The sequence below is a fragment of the Diplotaxodon limnothrissa genome, linkage group LG6 (assembly GCF_057381915.1).
Source record: "Diplotaxodon limnothrissa isolate DT_005_m linkage group LG6, D_limnothrissa_male_GT1.1, whole genome shotgun sequence".
In the NCBI taxonomy this organism is placed as follows: domain Eukaryota; kingdom Metazoa; phylum Chordata; class Actinopteri; order Cichliformes; family Cichlidae; genus Diplotaxodon; species Diplotaxodon limnothrissa.
In genome coordinates this window covers 14,250,892-14,267,009 of record NC_140601.1, presented here as the reverse complement: position 1 = coordinate 14,267,009, position 16,118 = coordinate 14,250,892, and the positions used below count along the sequence as shown (strand labels likewise).

At 40.5% G+C, this 16,118-nt stretch overlaps 2 protein-coding genes across 2 annotated transcripts; one reads left to right on the top strand and one right to left on the bottom strand.

The window, feature by feature from the left end:
* Positions 1-977: 977 nt before the first annotated feature.
* Positions 978-7,164, bottom strand: LOC146630284 (cytochrome P450 3A30-like). Its single transcript, XM_085356563.1, has 13 exons — positions 7,135-7,164; positions 6,967-7,019; positions 6,707-6,806; positions 4,172-4,285; positions 4,000-4,088; positions 3,684-3,826; positions 3,467-3,591; positions 2,919-2,994; positions 2,673-2,833; positions 2,497-2,564; positions 1,986-2,144; positions 1,202-1,364; positions 978-1,085 (listed from the first exon to the last, which is right to left on the bottom strand). Exons 1-13 carry the CDS (start codon positions 7,162-7,164, stop codon positions 978-980), a joined length of 1,389 nt encoding a protein of 462 aa, XP_085212689.1.
* Positions 7,165-7,584: 420 nt separating this feature from the next.
* Positions 7,585-15,047, top strand: LOC146630283 (cytochrome P450 3A40). The gene is made up of 13 exons (XM_085356834.1): positions 7,585-7,723; positions 9,748-9,841; positions 10,355-10,407; positions 10,613-10,712; positions 10,809-10,922; positions 11,104-11,192; positions 11,305-11,453; positions 11,562-11,689; positions 11,776-11,842; positions 11,925-12,085; positions 13,995-14,221; positions 14,323-14,485; positions 14,782-15,047. Exons 1-13 carry the CDS (start codon positions 7,653-7,655, stop codon positions 14,857-14,859), a joined length of 1,494 nt encoding a protein of 497 aa, XP_085212960.1. The 5' UTR covers positions 7,585-7,652; the 3' UTR covers positions 14,860-15,047.
* Positions 15,048-16,118: the final 1,071 nt, after the last annotated feature.

The following is a 16,118-nucleotide window of genomic DNA, read 5'->3' as shown; positions in this document are numbered from 1 at the left end:
AAAGGCTATTTAATGAGCAGGTGTGGGCAATTCCTTCGTGGTGTCATTATCAATCAAACAAATAAAAGGTCTGGAGTTGATTTGAGGTGTGTTGCTTGCATTTGGAAGATTTTGCTGTGAAGAGACAACATGAGGTCAAAGGAGCTCTCCGTGCAAGTGAAACAAGCCATCCTTAAGCTGTGAAGCTGACAAATCCTACAATATTGGAAATGGCAAAATCTGCACTTTGGTACATCCTGAGAAACAAAGGAAGCACTGATGAACTCAGCAATACCAAAAGACCTGGACATCAACGGAAGCCAACAGTGGTGGATAATCGCAGAATCATTTCCTAGAGAAACCCCTTGAAAACAACCAGCAAGTGAACAACACTCTCCAGGGAGATATCCAAGTCTACCAAATAAACAGCAGCCGAAAGCCGCTGCAGTAAAGGCCTGGTGGTGCATTAAAAAAGAGGAAACCCAGCATCAGAGTTCAAGACTTCAGGCTGTCATTACCAGCAAAGGGTTTTCAACCAAGTATTAGAAATGAACATTGTATTTTCACTTATTTAATTAGTCCAATTACTTTTGAGCTCCTGACATGATTGGATTGTGTTAAAGTATACTTTAGTTCCTCACACTTTTACACAATCTTTTTGTTCAACCCACTGAATTAAAGGTGAAAGTCTGCCCTTCAACTGCATCTCAGTTGTTTCGTTTAAAATGTATCATGGTAATGTACAGAAACAAAATTATTTTAAAAAGTTGTCTCTTTCCAAATATTTATGTGAATCTTCCACCTTTTTCTGTATGTTAGTGAGGCACTCTGTGTCATTACTTCTTAATGATGTGACATGTCAGTGATTAGTGATTATTCACTGCTTTTTTAAATTCTAACCAACTGACAAGAAATGAGTAGATGATCATTAATAAAATATATTAAATTGGTATTTTCATACCCAGAGTTTTTCTTGCATTTTAATCTCTGAGCGCTTTCTAGTTACATGGATCCACATTTGCTGAGCTGATGGAACACATCTTCAGCTTTAGTTTGATTGGTCGAACCGGAGAGACAAAGCCTGCAACATCCATCTCTAAGGGGATCTGAGGACCGAACAAATTCACTAAATCAGAAACATCAGTTTTTGACAGCAAATGTTGTTTTCTTATTGCACGAAGGAAATTATGTCAAGCTAAGTTTGCAATTTACACACAGTCACCTCTGTTTCTTTGCAGACTGAGAAGCTGAAGTTCTGCAAAACTTCCACCATGGCCAGTTTAACCATCATCAGAGCAAATCGCGTCCCCATGCAGCTCCTTGGCCCAGCCCCAAATGGAAGGTAAGTATACGGGTTGATGTTCTGCTTGTTTTCTTTACTAAATCTGTAAAACAAATTGAAAAAATATGTCAAATACCCACAATTTATATGATTTTTTCTGCCTGCTATGACTGCTTTAAATTGATTAATAGAATCATATAACAGAAGTGTTTAAATGCTGCCCTAATAACATGTCCTTTAAAATATAATACAAAGATATTTACAAAAGAAAATATGCTTAATGTTGTAATGCCAAGCATATCATGTTTTTGTGTGTGATTTATTTTTTCCTCAGTAACCTGACACAGGCCTACTGTGAGAAAGAAATTGCATAAAAATGCCAGATGTAGCAAAAATGATATTAAACTATGGAACAAATGTGCAAACTGTTATTTATGAATTAATACATTAGTTTAGAAGGTTCAATAAAAACTGAATTGTTTGAAATGTAACTTTCTGTGGATTATTTAGTTGTTTTAAGTTTTACAGGGTTAATCTTGGCAGTGAATGACTGCATGAGTAAACAACCCTCAACATCCCTCAGAATCCCCAGTAGTGAGAAAGGCTGTACTTGGAAATTCCTTGTTGGCATGACTTAAGTAAATGATAAGTAGCTTTGCAGAATTGTTGCTATTTATCTTCAGAACGATAAGATAAATTGCTAACTTGCTAATTTGCTAACTACCTGTCAGGTTTGAACTCCTCTGGCTCTGGCCACAGCTCCGGGTCACGGTGCAGAGCGTAGACTGGAACCATAACAAGCATGCCCTTTGGGATTGTGATTTCACTGATTTTTACAGTTTCTTTAGCCACTCGTTCCAGACGTGGAATTGAGGGGTACAGCCTGTTGACAAAATGGGAATACTTTTTAAATGTCTGTATTTCACTAAGCATGCAATCACAAGCACTCCTACTGGCATTTGGATTGATGTGGTATGAGTATATGTTTTTTCACTAGGTGGCAATTTTTTTTAAATTATTCTTGTATGCTGGTGTTTGTGCAATCCATGTGCAATGTCCCAGCTTGCATGCCCTCTCACAACCTGCAAGTATGTGCTGGACTGTCTTAGATCACACATTTACACAGCCTGTGACTCAGGTCCTATTGGCTGTGGTACGCTCCTACGCTCTCTCTTTGTCACCACGCGGTCTCATAGTGTATATTCTTTCAGCAAGCACAAGTAAAAGCTCATTACCTCAGACACTCACTGACCACACTGTCCAGGTACTCCATCTGCATCAGAGCTTCATACTCAACTGGACCCTATAAGGTTGTTACAAATCACAATTTTGGTTAAAGACAGCTCTGATTTAATGTTTTCATCAAATAATATTAAGAAAACAACTCCATAATCAGAAACTTTGATTCTACCTTGTTTGGGAAAGTGGAGTCTATTTCACTTTGAAGGCGTTTCATGATTTCAGGATTTCGTGCCAAACTGTACGCTAAAAAAACAAGAGCGATGGCACTCGTCTCGTAGCCAGCAAACACAAACATGGTCACTTGGGAAATTATCTCGTGTTCAGTAAGACCTGTTAGGAACAACAGAAGAGGGCATGAGACATCTGATGTGCATAGATGTGACCACAGGGACTCTATGTGTAGTGATGTTTTTACCCTTATGCTTCTTTTCTTTGTCATTTTCACTGGCTGCCTGACACTTGATCAAATGCTGAAGCATATCATCTGAAGCCTAAAACAGGTCATACGAAAACACATCTGATTAAATGACTTTTACATCATATCTGAACAAGCACTTGAAACAATGCCCGCATGTGAAGGTGAACCTCAAACACACACACATAAAAATGATTTACCATAAAACTAAAATCAGGGAATATGAGTTTAAGAATTGGCGCCAATAATTCTCTTTAGGAAATTTGAAACCTCGCATCTTCTGGTGATCTTTTTATATGTGAGGCATGTGTGGCACACCATGTTGAGATCACAGGAGATTTGGTAGGCATATTTGGATATTTCTATTTAACAATCAAGGTCACACGATGTGACTAAAACATGTAAACAGGTCATGAGGTGAGATTGTTTCAGTCATCTGTTAGTGGTTTCTCAACTGGATTTCTGCAAGTTTCATTGTAGCTAAGCATTCGATGAGCTGCGAGACAAGACTATATTTATGACGATACCGAGCTTGTGTTTGTCCAAACCTGGGACGAGCTGATGCGTTCGGCTTTGACCTTCTCCGCAACTGACTTTAAGAAAGCGGTAGAAGACTTGGGGAACAAGGAGACACCCAGGCACTCCAGGAGAGGAAGAAAAATTGGAAAGCATGCTGAGAAAGAAAAAATGGGTCAAAACGTTTGGTTACCAAATAAATCTGTTAATAATAAGACAAAAAACCCCAAAACAAAACAGAGGCAGTACCTTGAAAAATATAAAGAAGAATGGAAAATTTAAACATCTGGTTTGCGTGGGTGATGAAGGGATTTGAAGGGTTCTTGATTGAGTCAAAATCCACACTGAATATACAGCTTGCCATCACGTCAATGCTGTAGGATCCAAAGAAGCTGGAATGCACACATTGTACTCAGCAGTGGCACATTCAAGGCCTTCAACTGTTTGCTCCACACAGCTGCAAAATCAGCCCACAAGTTCCTTTAGCTAACACATTTATTTTTCATCTTGGGGGAAAATCTGAGGTTTAATGTTTTACAAACGTAGCTTGGATGGTATCACTCACTCTTTCACAATAATGACCTCATCATTGTGCGCCTTGGACTGCAGGCTGTCTGTCAGTTTGTGCGAATGATGCTTCATGATGCTAAACATCTTGAACAGAGGAAAAGAACGCAAGTGAAACAATGGTGAAGACAAATAATACTCTTTTGTAACCTCCATATGTCTCCACCTACTTCTTTTAGATGGCCAGAGGTGAAGGAGGGAGAGAGGATGTTACGAATCCGTCTCCACTGATCATCCTCAGCCAGAGACACTGCGTCATAGAGATCTCCGTTCAGACGAAAGTTCTAGAGAGATAGTGGTTTTAAGTCGTGGTTATATGTTTGCACGTGTTTGGCAAACAGCTGTAAATACTTGTACAATGATAAGGCAAAGGATTCGCAGATGCAAATCAAAACTATGAGTGAACATGTATGGAATCATATAGTAAACAAAAAAACCCTCAAAATATGTTTTATATTTTAGATTCTTCAAAGTAGCCGACCTTTGCTTTGATTACTGCTTTGCACACTCTTGGCATTCTCTCGATGAGCTTCATGAGGTCGTCACCTGAAATGGTTTTCCAACAGTCTTGTTCCCAGAGATGCTGAGCACCTGTTGGCTCTTTTGCCTTCACTCTGAGGTCCATCTCATCCCAAACCATCTCGACTGGGTTTGGGTCAGGTGACTGTGGAAGCCAGGCCATCGCTCTCCTTCTTGGTCAAACAGCCCTTACACAGCCTGGAGGTGTGTTTGGGGTCATTGTCCTGTTGAAAAATAAATGATGGTCCGATTAAACGCAAACCAGATGGGAGGGCGTGTTGTTGCAGGATGCTGTGGTAGTCATGCTGGTTCAGTGTGCCTTCAATTTTGAATGAATCCCCAAGAGTGTTACCAGCAAAGCACCAGTACCATCACACCACCTCCTCCATGCTTCACGCTGGGAATCATGCATGTAGAGACCACGTGTTCACATTTTCTGTGTCACACAAAGACACGCCAGGTGGAACCAAAGATTTCAGATTTGGACTCATCAGACCAAAGCACAGATTTCCACTGGTCTAATGTCCTTGTTATTCTTGGCCCAAACAAATCTCTTGTGTTTGTTGCTTTTCCTTAGTCGTGGCTTCTTAGCAGCTATTTGATCATAAAGACCTGATTCACACAGTCTCCTCTGAACAGTTGATGTAGAGATGTGTCTGCTACTGAAACTCTTTGTGGCATTTATCTGGGCTCTAATCTGAGGTGCTGTTAACTTGCAATTTCTGAGGCTGGTGACTCAGATGATTTTATCTTCAGCAGTAGAGGTGACTCTTGGGGGCGATCGTGGCTCAAGAGTTGGGAGTTCGCCTTGTAATTGGAAGGTTGCCGGTTCAAGCCCCAGCTTGGACAGTCTCGGTTGTTGTGTCCTTGGGCACTTCACCCGTTGCCTACTGGTGGTAGTCAGAGGGCCCGGTGGCGCCAGTGTCCGGCAGCCTCGCCTCTGTCAGTGCACCGCAGGGCGGCTGTAGCTACAATGTAGCTTGCCGTCACCAGTGTGTGAATGGGTGGGTGACTGGATGTGTAAAGTGCTTTGGGGTCCTTAGGGACTAGTAAAAGCAATATACAAATACAGGCCATTTACCATTTGGTCTTCCTTTCCTGGGGAGGTCCTCATGTGAGCCAGTTTCGTCGTAGTTCTTGATGGTTTTTGCGACTGCACTTGGAAACATTAATATTCAAAGTTTTAGCAATGTTCTCGATTGACCTTCAGTTTTTAAAGTAATGATGGACTGTCGTTTCTCTTTACTTAGCTGATTGGTTCTTCCTATAATAGGAATTCTAACAGTTGTCAAATAGGGATGTCAACTGTGTACCAACCTGACACAACTGATGGTCCCAACCCCATTAAGAAGGCAAGAATTTCCACAAATGAATGCTGACAGGGGACACCTGTGAAGTGAAAACCTTTTCAGGTGATCACATCATGAAGCTCATTGAAACAAGGCCAAGGATTTGCAGCGCTGTCACAAAGCAAAGGGTGGCAACTTTAAGGAATCTAAAATATAAGACTTTGCTACATAACTCCATATATCTTTCTTCATATATCTGATTTCTTCAGTTTGTATCTACAATGTAGGAAGTAGTAAAAATAAAAATAAAAATACATTAAATGAGAAGGTGTGTCCAAACTTTTGACTGATAGTGTAAGTTGTTACATCTTTGAACATGTGCTATGTTAAAAGTGTTATTATATAATTTTAAAAGCTAAAGAGCCATATCAGAGCAGAAAGTGAGCGTGCTTGATATGTTACTGTTGTATGCTGTATGTACACATGCTAACATTAGCATGTTTCAACCACCTTTGGGTCGAATATCACACTTTTTTCCAGCGATAAAAGGTACGAAAGAGCAAAGCTTGACTGTATGTCATATTCAAGTGCAGTGGTATTTATCATAATCATGAATAGAGTTTATCTGAAACATGGATGGAAATTATGTGAGCAGAGGATTTTCACAGTTTTCAGTGTTTTCAGCTTCTGTTGTTACTGAGGGAACTCGCGAAAACATTTCTTGAAATTTTGTATTTCCAGCAGGATGATTTGATCATTTTGATTGTTTTGATCGTTTTATTGGAAAAAACAAAAAACAATCATATCCCAGGGTTACTAGTTACCACAAAGTTTTACTATAACAGACTGTTGGGTGTTTTGTTTCAGTCAGTGTTCATTTCATGTTCGTGTTCTCACCCTGCGGTTGGTAAAGTAGGTGAAGCACTCCTTCACCAGGATGGTTTTCAGCATATCAGGATCCATCACAGCCAGCATGGGTTTCCTGAACTCATACACACTGAACATTTACACAGAACACATCTGCATTTTGGGAGGTATTTGTCATGGAAAATATTTTTAATTGCTGAAGGAACTTTGGCTCCAGTTGTGCTGACAAAAACAAAGAAATAAATTAAAAACACGCACAAGCTCTTATATGGACAGTTTTACAAACTCACCCCCATATCCTCCCATACTTTTGAGCACATTCGTAGTCATCTAAGTAGTGAACCTGTTAACAGGAAATGCATATTTATCACCAAGATATGTTATACATTATTCACTGTATCCTTCTGAACTTGGTACAAATCATTCGATCTTTACAAATAGCAATCACAAGGATTTACAAGAACTTTCACCCACAGATGTGAGTACATGCCTGGACATGTTTTTTTTTCTGTGAGTACAGTATAAGCTTAAAGCTGTTTATATAAAACAATTTGACCAAAAAATGTTCGTAATGACTTGACTGTGACTGCTCTGTAACATTCAAATACCAAATACAATAAGATTAAAGTTCAAACAACAAAACCTTTATGCTAATCACAGCTGTTTTTATTGCATTGTTGTGCTTCTTTTGTTTGTTTTAAACTCATAAAGTACAAAAATGAAGGGCTGAAAACTGCAGGGTCACAAACAGCAGAGCTACTACTCGTGATTATGACGCAGTAAATGCTCCTCAGTCTTTCTCTCTGTTAATTATTCACTTGACGCTCTCTGCTGCTATTGGTTAAACTCACACACACTTCCCTTTCTCATGCAACATGTGTGTGCAGCACAATATAAAAGGCTCTGGTCAGGACGCTTGTGTTACCACTGAGAGAAGAGAAAAAACAGAAGAAGAGAAGAGAGAAACTTGGCAGACATGGCGTACTTCTTCTTCTTGTCCGCAGAGACGTGGACCCTGCTGGCTGCCCTCATCACGCTGCTGTTTGTGTAAGTTTTAAAGATTACTGGATGTGTTCAGCTATTTCCACTTTTTGTTCTTCTTTTTAGGGCCCGAGCACTGACAGTGCGAAGGCCCTATTGTAATTGCTCTGTTTATTATTATTATTATTATTATTATTATTCCGGCAAATGAATCGGCCTTTTGAGGGCCTAAACATGCTCGAAAACTCATGAAATTTTGCACACGCGTCAGGTCTGGTGAAAATTTACGTATTTTAATGTTCTCAGACATGGCCAGGGAAAATTAGCTCAGTAGCGCCACCTAGAAAAATTAAAAACGCGAGCCCCCGATATGGGTATGACCTATAAGTTTGAAAGTCGGTACACCTATATAACGTTCAGAGTCGAACAAAAAAGTCTATTATGGCAATGTCCTAAACCCAACAGGAAGTCCGCCATTTTGGATTGAAGGTGACATTTTGGCTCTGATTTTACCGTTTCCATGCCTCGAACTTTAACGAACTCCTCCTTGGGGTTTGATTTCATAACCTTCATATTTGGTCAGTGCCAACTACACCCTTGTGCCATGTTAAATTGCGGAGCTTTTGAGTTTTCACAATACCATGAGGCCGTGGCGCCACGGCGAATTTTGATGACTCGCCATGAAAATCTTATTGCCTCTCATTTTGTCATACATTTTCTGACCTTGACCAAAGTGAACACATATGATAAGGCTCCACCCCTGAACATATTTCAACTGCCATATTTGACATCAAGGACAGCGCCACCTAGTGGGAACAGGAAATGTCATGTTTTACACTTTGGGGTACAGTATAGTGATGGGTGACATCTGCAGCCTCAAATTTCTCCAGGAAAGCCTTAAGGAGTTGGTCTTGGGGTACAGTGAAAACTGTGGCTTTTCACGAAAGGGTGTGACCTCAGCAGCATGGCGAACTTTGATATCTCGCCATGAAGAAACAAATTAGTATAACTCCATGAAATCCAGTCTGATTAGTACCAGACTTTACAGGCATGATGTCACACCCGCCCTGAACAGATTGATGTGCCCATTGTCAGGAATATGAAGAGCGCCACCTAGTGGGAACAGGAAATGTCATGTCTTACACTTTGTTGTACTGATTTTCACAGGTTCATAGTGGCCACCTCAAAAGCGGTGAATATCACCATCAGTCCTTGATGATGCTTTAGTGCAAAAATTGTGACATTAAACTGAACGGCGCACCCTGGTGGCAACGCTGTTCACCATGAAAAATGAAGTGGCTTCTGAGGGGCTTGGAAAGTTTATAGAGGCTTGAAATTTGGCGCACACCTCCATTGAGCTTAAGGCTTTGTTGTTATGTGATCATTTTCATTGAATAGCGCAAAATGGCTCCACAGCGCCCCCTACAAAATTTCAAAACATCAGCCCCAGCTCTGTGTTTTATGTATGAGTCTGAAACCTGGTAAGCGTATAGGAGATATCAAGATGTACAAAAAGGTCTCTTGGAGCAATATCCCAAATCCAACAGGAAGTCAGCCATTTTAAAATTAATGTGTAATTTTTGTGACATTTTCCCCTCTTTCCAGGCACCGTTCTTTGACGAACTCCTCCAAGGGATTTCATTATATTGAACCAATCTCCAGTGTGTGGAATCTAAAGACCTTTGTGATGTTAAATTGCGAAGGTTTTTACGTCCAGGGAAACGGGGTGGTCATGGCGGCATGTGGAGTTTCAGTCACTCGCCAAAAAGCAGTAATCTGCTGTCACTCAAAATCAAAATGTCCAATATGTCCCAAAGGTCGCAGGCGTGATGAGACTCGAGCTCGGAAATGTTTGTTATGCCATTTGTCAGTAATGGTTAGAACGCCACCTAGTGGGACGACTATAATCATGATTGAATGAGATGAAATGTTAGCTGGTGGTTGAATGCATGAATGTCATTAATGTGACATCAGATCGGAGGTGCTGGTTGTAGGTGTTGGGCGTAGCTCGACGCGATGGGGTGCGAGGGCCCTCATAACGCTGCTTGCAGCTTTAATATTCTCTTACACCTGTTCCATGTTTTTCACAGGTATTCCTGCTGGACATATGGGACATTTAAGAGACTGGGAGTCCCTGGGCCCTCACCTATCCCATTTTTTGGCACCATGTTGAAATATAGAAAGGTGGGCAATAACACTTACACTATATATACTGTATATACTGTATATACTGCATATACTGTATCCACTGTGGACTGTTTCAAATGTATGATCCCTATATTAATGTCTCAGATCCACACGTCACTTTGAACGCTGCCTGTGTGCACAGTGTTAGATCAGTGAACCAGACTTCGTTGCTCTTTCAGTTTATCTACATTTTCCAAAGTCTTGGTAATAGCTTGACCTGGGTCATATTTGCATAATGATCCAAGTACTATTTTCTATGATTTGTAGACTAATTGAAAGATGACACACATTTTTTAATTGTGTTATCATCGTTCTCTGGTGTAGTTGAAGTCCATTTGATAAGCCCCACCTTCTTTAACTTTCACTGTGACCTATGGTCACGTACTGCCCCCGTGTAGCCAACACTACACACTTGATCTTTGTGTGATCTGGTGTTGTTCAGTGTTCTACGTCATAAACAGCTCATGATGTGTTTAATAATTAGATCTTTTGTATCGCTCTTGTTTCCAGGGATTTTTTAACTTTGATGAAGAAAGTTATAAGAAATATGGGAAAATGTGGGGGTAAGTAGTGTTTTCTACAGTGTGTGTTTGTGTGACTCTGAATGCATATAGAATATGGTTATTATCTGTGCTTCAGTTTTACGTGTGTGTGTGTGTGTGTGTGTGTGTGTGTGTGTGTGTGTGTGTGTGTGTGTGTGTGTGTGTGAACATGAAAAATGAACATATTAATTATTGTTTTATTAATCCCCCCTCACTGTTTGTACAGCATTTTTGATGGCCGTCAGCCCGTGTTGTGTATCACTGATCCCGCCATGGTAAAAACTATCCTGATAAAGGAGTGTTACTCTTTCTTCACAAACCGCAGGGTTAGTAAGGACATTATACGACTCAATCAGTCTCTTTTTAAAAAAAAAAATCTGACCGTCTGTCCTCATCACAAGCTGCTTTGAATGTTATTGCAGAATTTCCGTCTGAATGGGCCGCTGTATGATGCTGTGTCCATTGCAGAGGATGATCAGTGGAGGAGGATCCGCAGCGTCCTTTCTCCCTCCTTCACCTCTGGGAGATTGAAAGAGGTACGTCCCTCTCTGCCCTGAAAACAATACAATGCCAAAAAAGACATCTATTAACATGAATGCTCCCTTCTTTAGGATTTTGTTCAGTCCGAATGTAGATGTAGAAAAACAGTTTTACCTCTGTGCTGCTGAAATTGCATTCAGGGTTGACTTTTTTGTTTTTTGTCTGTTTGTGCCTCAGATGTTTGACATCATGAAGCAGCATTCAGCCGTCCTGATCAGCAGCATGAAAAAGAAAGCAGATAAAGATGAACCTCTAGAGATGAAAGAGTGAGAACTCTCATACTGTTTTCATTTAAATACATCAGAAAAAACGCAGATTCATCTCTTCTAAGTCTGCAATAATAAAGGTCATGTTTGATGTGTTTGTGTGGTTTTGCAGGTTTTTCGGACCCTACAGTATGGATGTGGTAACCAGCACCGCCTTCAGTGTGGACATCGACTCTCTCAACAACCCCTCAGATCCTTTTGTCACGAACATCAAAAAGATGCTGAAATTTGACTTTTTCAACCCCATCTTCCTCACTGTTGGTAAAGTATTCATTACATTTTTATAACTGCAGCTCATGCAAGATCATCAATGCAGCTGCTGTCCTTCATCTTCCATTAATAAATGTCCTCTTGTTTGTTTAATTTCAGCCTTCTTTCCTTTCATGGGTCCCATATTGGAAAAATTTGAGTTTTCCTTTTTCCCTGCATCTGTGACAGACTTCTTTTACGCTGCACTACAGAAGATCAAGATTGATCGTGAGGGCAGCAAACAAAAGGTACAGCTGTGAGTTTGTGTTTGTACCAATAACCTGTTCTGACATAAAATCACAGCTGTTCTCAGACTGTGTTTGTTGACTTCCAGACTCGAGTGGACTTCCTCCAGCTAATGATCGACTCTCAGCAAAATAATGATTCCAAACAGGATAAAGGTGATACACGGACACACGTCTCCACACATGGAAAAACCAGCTTAAAGCTGTTCTAACGTGTATATCCCTCCTACCTCCTCAGGTCTGACAGATCATGAGATCCTTTCCCAAGCAATGATTTTCCTCTTTGCTGGCTATGAAACGACCAGCAGCTCTCTCACTTTCTTGTCTTACAATTTGGCAACAAACCCTCAGGTGATGAAAAAGCTGCAGGAGGAGGTGGATGCAACCTTCCCTAACAAGGTACGTGAGAAGTGAGAACATCTGGAACTGAATAGCAGTCTTAAAGTGAGAAAAACCTTTCTTTGATGAGATCCCACCTTACTCCAGATTTAGGCTTGACTCATCTCCCTTTTAATGCAAACACACATCCTGATTTATACACGAAAATCCATCCATTTCCTTCTATCCAGTTTAAGGTCGTGGGGTGATGGGGGCTAATCCAGCTGTCTCAGGGAGCTGTGATAGCCAAGGAGGGCTGCAAAGTGGTGTTAAAATCATTTCACAAAGACACAATAAACACAAGCTTCCTTTGCAAACAACATAAAAAGTTCACAGAAGAAGAAGTCAGCTTTTAACAATGGTAAATGGCCTGCATTTGTATAGCGCTTTACTTAGTCCCTAAGGACCCCAAAGCGCTTTACACTGCATTCAGTCATTCACCCATTCACACACACATTCACACACTGGTGATGGCAAGCTACATGTAGCCACAGCTGCCCTGGGGCGCACTGACAGAGGCGAGGCTGCCGGACACTGGCACCACCGGGCCCTCTGAATGCATAATGATCAAGTTCATAATAAACCTCAAAATTTACCTATAAGAAGTTTTATGTTTTTTTCTTTAATTTCTTTTCAAGGCTGTTTTAATTTAATTTCCTTTGACCTTATTTCGTGTATTTTCTTGGATTAATTACTACATTGCAATAGTGCATACAGACTGTCTCTCAACCAGAAATCCAAACAGCTGTTTTTAAATTGTACCACTAGAGGGCAGAAGAACTCCACAATAGGGTTGGGTGTCGTCACTGATTTCTATAATAGATTCAATTTCGGTTCACAAGGTTCCGATTTGATTCGATCCACGATTTGATTCGATTTGAATGGGGGTAAATTTTGCGTCAGACAGTCAGAAATATTATAACTCTGATCATTTATCAGTACTGGCACTTGTGACACTTCATCAGAGGTGTGAGCATCACAGCAGATGCCTTTGTGTCAAAGATAAAACACAGAAAAACATGAAGTAGATTTTCCTGGCCTGGCTTTTTATAGCAGATAGCCTTAAAAATATTCTGCAGTAGATCATAAACTGAAGAAAACCTTGAATCAACATATGAACATTACCTGATGCTGCGGAAGTGAAGCAGTGCAAAGTTAGGTGTTATTTGAGACACAGGTAGGCGTTTTGCAATGATTGTTGTATCATTTTTAAAGGTTTCATATTTCTTGGGAATTAACAGCAGAAATTAGACTTTCTTATCAGAAGTCATTTAAAAAAACTGCGACTAACAGCGCTGTAAACAACGGTAGACTGGTGGGTAAGCAAGTGAATAATGCAGAAAACAGAGATTTGAGATGGTAAACTGTTCTTGAAATACACTGAAAGAGAGAGCTTTGCAGGAAGTGGGATTTTTATCGTGGTGGAAGCAAAACAGCAAAGGTAAGAGGGAATAATGAGGATATTTATCTAATGCGAAGCTAGTTTTGATCTTCTTTTGCTGCTGGTTCAGTGAATTTTGGTTGGAAAGTGACAAAACCTGCAGCTTCAGACTCTTTCAGCCCTGACCGCGTGTCCATGTACCTGCTGTCGGGTGAGAAAGCCGACATCTCACAGACTCTGATGAGTCGGATCCACGCTTTCTGTTTACGTCTTTGTGTCGAATCCGTTTATCTGCTCTCATTTACTGTTTTAGCTGTTTGGTGGTTGTTGAAATGAAAACATTAACATGAGATTCTGGTGATTCTGGCGAAGTACATGTATATTTAAAATCTATTCAGGACATAATGAATCAGTATCCCGTTATTCAAGCTAAAATGGATTTTAATCGGAAAAGCGACAATTGAAACCCACCCCTACTCCACAAAAGTCCAGTTTGTGGGTGATATCAAGAAGTGGCTCAGAAAGACATGTTTATGTGCTTGTGTTCAGGCTCCCATCCAGTACCAGGAACTAATGCAGATGGAGTATCTCGACTGTGTCATCAATGAGTCTCTCCGATTGTTCCCCATTGCTTCACGTTTGGAGCGTGTGGCCAAGGCCAGTGTGGAGATAAATGGCTTTGTGATTCCAAAAGGTATGGTTGTCATGGTACCCACCTGGCCGATGCACCGGGACCCCGAGATTTGGCCTGAACCAGAGAAATTCAAACCTGAGAGGTACGGAAAGGTGTCTGATGTGACAAAGCAGAATGAAGCTCTGTGGGATATAACCCAGTTTCTGTTGTTAATATACTGTGTGTGTGTGTGTGTGTTCTCAGGTTCAGCAAGGAAAACAAGGAGACAATTGATCCGTACAGCTACATGCCTTTTGGAGCAGGCCCGAGGAACTGCATTGGGATGCGATTTGCTCTGGTTGTGATGAAACTTGCAATAGTGGAGATCCTCCAGAGGTACAGCTTCTCTGTGTGTAAGGAGACCGAGGTGAGAGCCCAGATCATCTTCTCTAACTGCCATTGCCTTTTTTATGCTGTATGAAGAGCCCTGTCCCAAAATTATTCACTGCTAGTTTAATAGTGATGTGGACGATGCATCCACAGTGTACATCAGTCCAAAGATAAAAAGCCATGAACTGGCACAGCACTTTCATAAAACAATTGGATTTTACGTATTTCTACGTTTTCCATCAGCTTTCCACCTTAAGTTGTTTGGAGATCTGAAATAAGAAGGCAGAGTTTTGTGTGTATTTGTCATTTATTTTACATGTCACTTCCTTGCAGATCCCCTTTGAGTTGGACATCCAGGGTCTGCTACAACCAAAACGACCAATCAAACTGAAGCTGGTGCCACGTTCTTAACCTTCCTGCTAAAAATAAAAATGATAATGAAAGATTCTCTTCTTAATTGTGCTCGTTACAAACCTTTTGTGTACAGAAGCAAATGCTAGTTTTTTACCAAAACAGTACAAGAGTGTACCTCTGCATCTTTTTTCTTAACTGAGTGACAGATGAACCATTTTACTGATCTTTAAAAATCAATAAAGAATGTCCAGATTCTTCTACTCTGTCCTGTCATTTTTATGCGCTGCAGATAACTCTGAATGTAGTCACTTTGCTGCTCACATTAGGAAAATAAATGTTAAAATTCAATTTTATGTAGTTTCCAACAACAGTCAACTCAAGGTATTATATGACCTAAAGTGAATGCCCTACAGTACCAGAGAGAGACCCCATAATTGCTTTAGTGAAAGGTTTGGTGATGATGTGGAGGACAAATTTCTTTTGACCTGGAAGACACAGCGAGCAGAACAAGGCTCAGGGTGGGGCCTGGTCGGGGGCACAGAGAGACCACAAACAAGAAATAGGAAAAAAAAATTAAAACTCTGGAGGAAAATGGAGAAAAAGGTTAATGACAGGCATGTGGTGGATTTTAACCTGATTTCTAGGTTTAAAGGGAGCCAATGAAGAGAAGTTTAAAATGTCAGGCCCATTTCTTAACCACTCAGGCTCTTAGATCATGGGGACGACCTGAGTGGGATAAAGACACAAGAGTGCTTTCTGCTGTTGTGTAAGAGCATTAATTACCAAATGTTAAAACAAACAAAAAAAAGCTTTACCTTAAGAAATGTATATCTGTATGAAGCACTGAAGTAAAATAGCCTTTTTTTGTTTTTGCTCTAACAGCGCCCTCGAGTGGACACTTTTCCCCTTAAGTTCATGTGCTCTTGCCCCTTCACTGATCCATTCTCCGGGTTTTAGTCCATCTTGTTCTTTCCATGTTTATAAACAGAGGCTAGAGATAAAAAAAAAAAAAAAATCTGAGGCGGGCAAACCAGCTACAGTGCAAACACTAAATGTTCTTAAGGTTGGATTGGAGGACTACATGACGCTGGAAATAGCTGAAATCCGCGCCATTACATCAAAACTATAGAACCATATCACTTGATTAGACTAAAATGGGATTTAGCCCAAATGTACAATAATATATACTTTGTGTTTTAGAAGCTTTAATATGAGAATTGCATCGTTTTCATTTATTTATATTAGACAGTACGTGCAGTCTTTTGGGCACTAACCGTAACCAGAATCCAGGAAAGACGTGAAAGTGAAAGAGAATG

Coding starts and splice junctions, on each gene's coding strand:
- LOC146630284 (XM_085356563.1), bottom strand. CDS start 7,164: ATGTACTCACATCTGTGGGTGAAAGTTCTT. Junction 3,592..3,683: donor TCTTCTTTATATTTTTCAAG/GTACTGCCTCTG, acceptor TTTCTTTCTCAG/CATGCTTTCCAATTTTTCTT. Junction 1,365..1,985: donor GAGGAGTTCAAACCTGACAG/GTAGTTAGCAAA, acceptor TTTGTTTTACAG/ATTTAGTAAAGAAAACAAGC.
- LOC146630283 (XM_085356834.1), top strand. CDS start 7,653: ATGGCGTACTTCTTCTTCTTGTCCGCAGAGACGTGGACCCTGCTGGCT. Junction 10,923..11,103: donor CCTCTGGGAGATTGAAAGAG/GTACGTCCCTCT, acceptor TTTGTGCCTCAG/ATGTTTGACATCATGAAGCA. Junction 11,454..11,561: donor CCCCATCTTCCTCACTGTTG/GTAAAGTATTCA, acceptor GTTTAATTTCAG/CCTTCTTTCCTTTCATGGGT.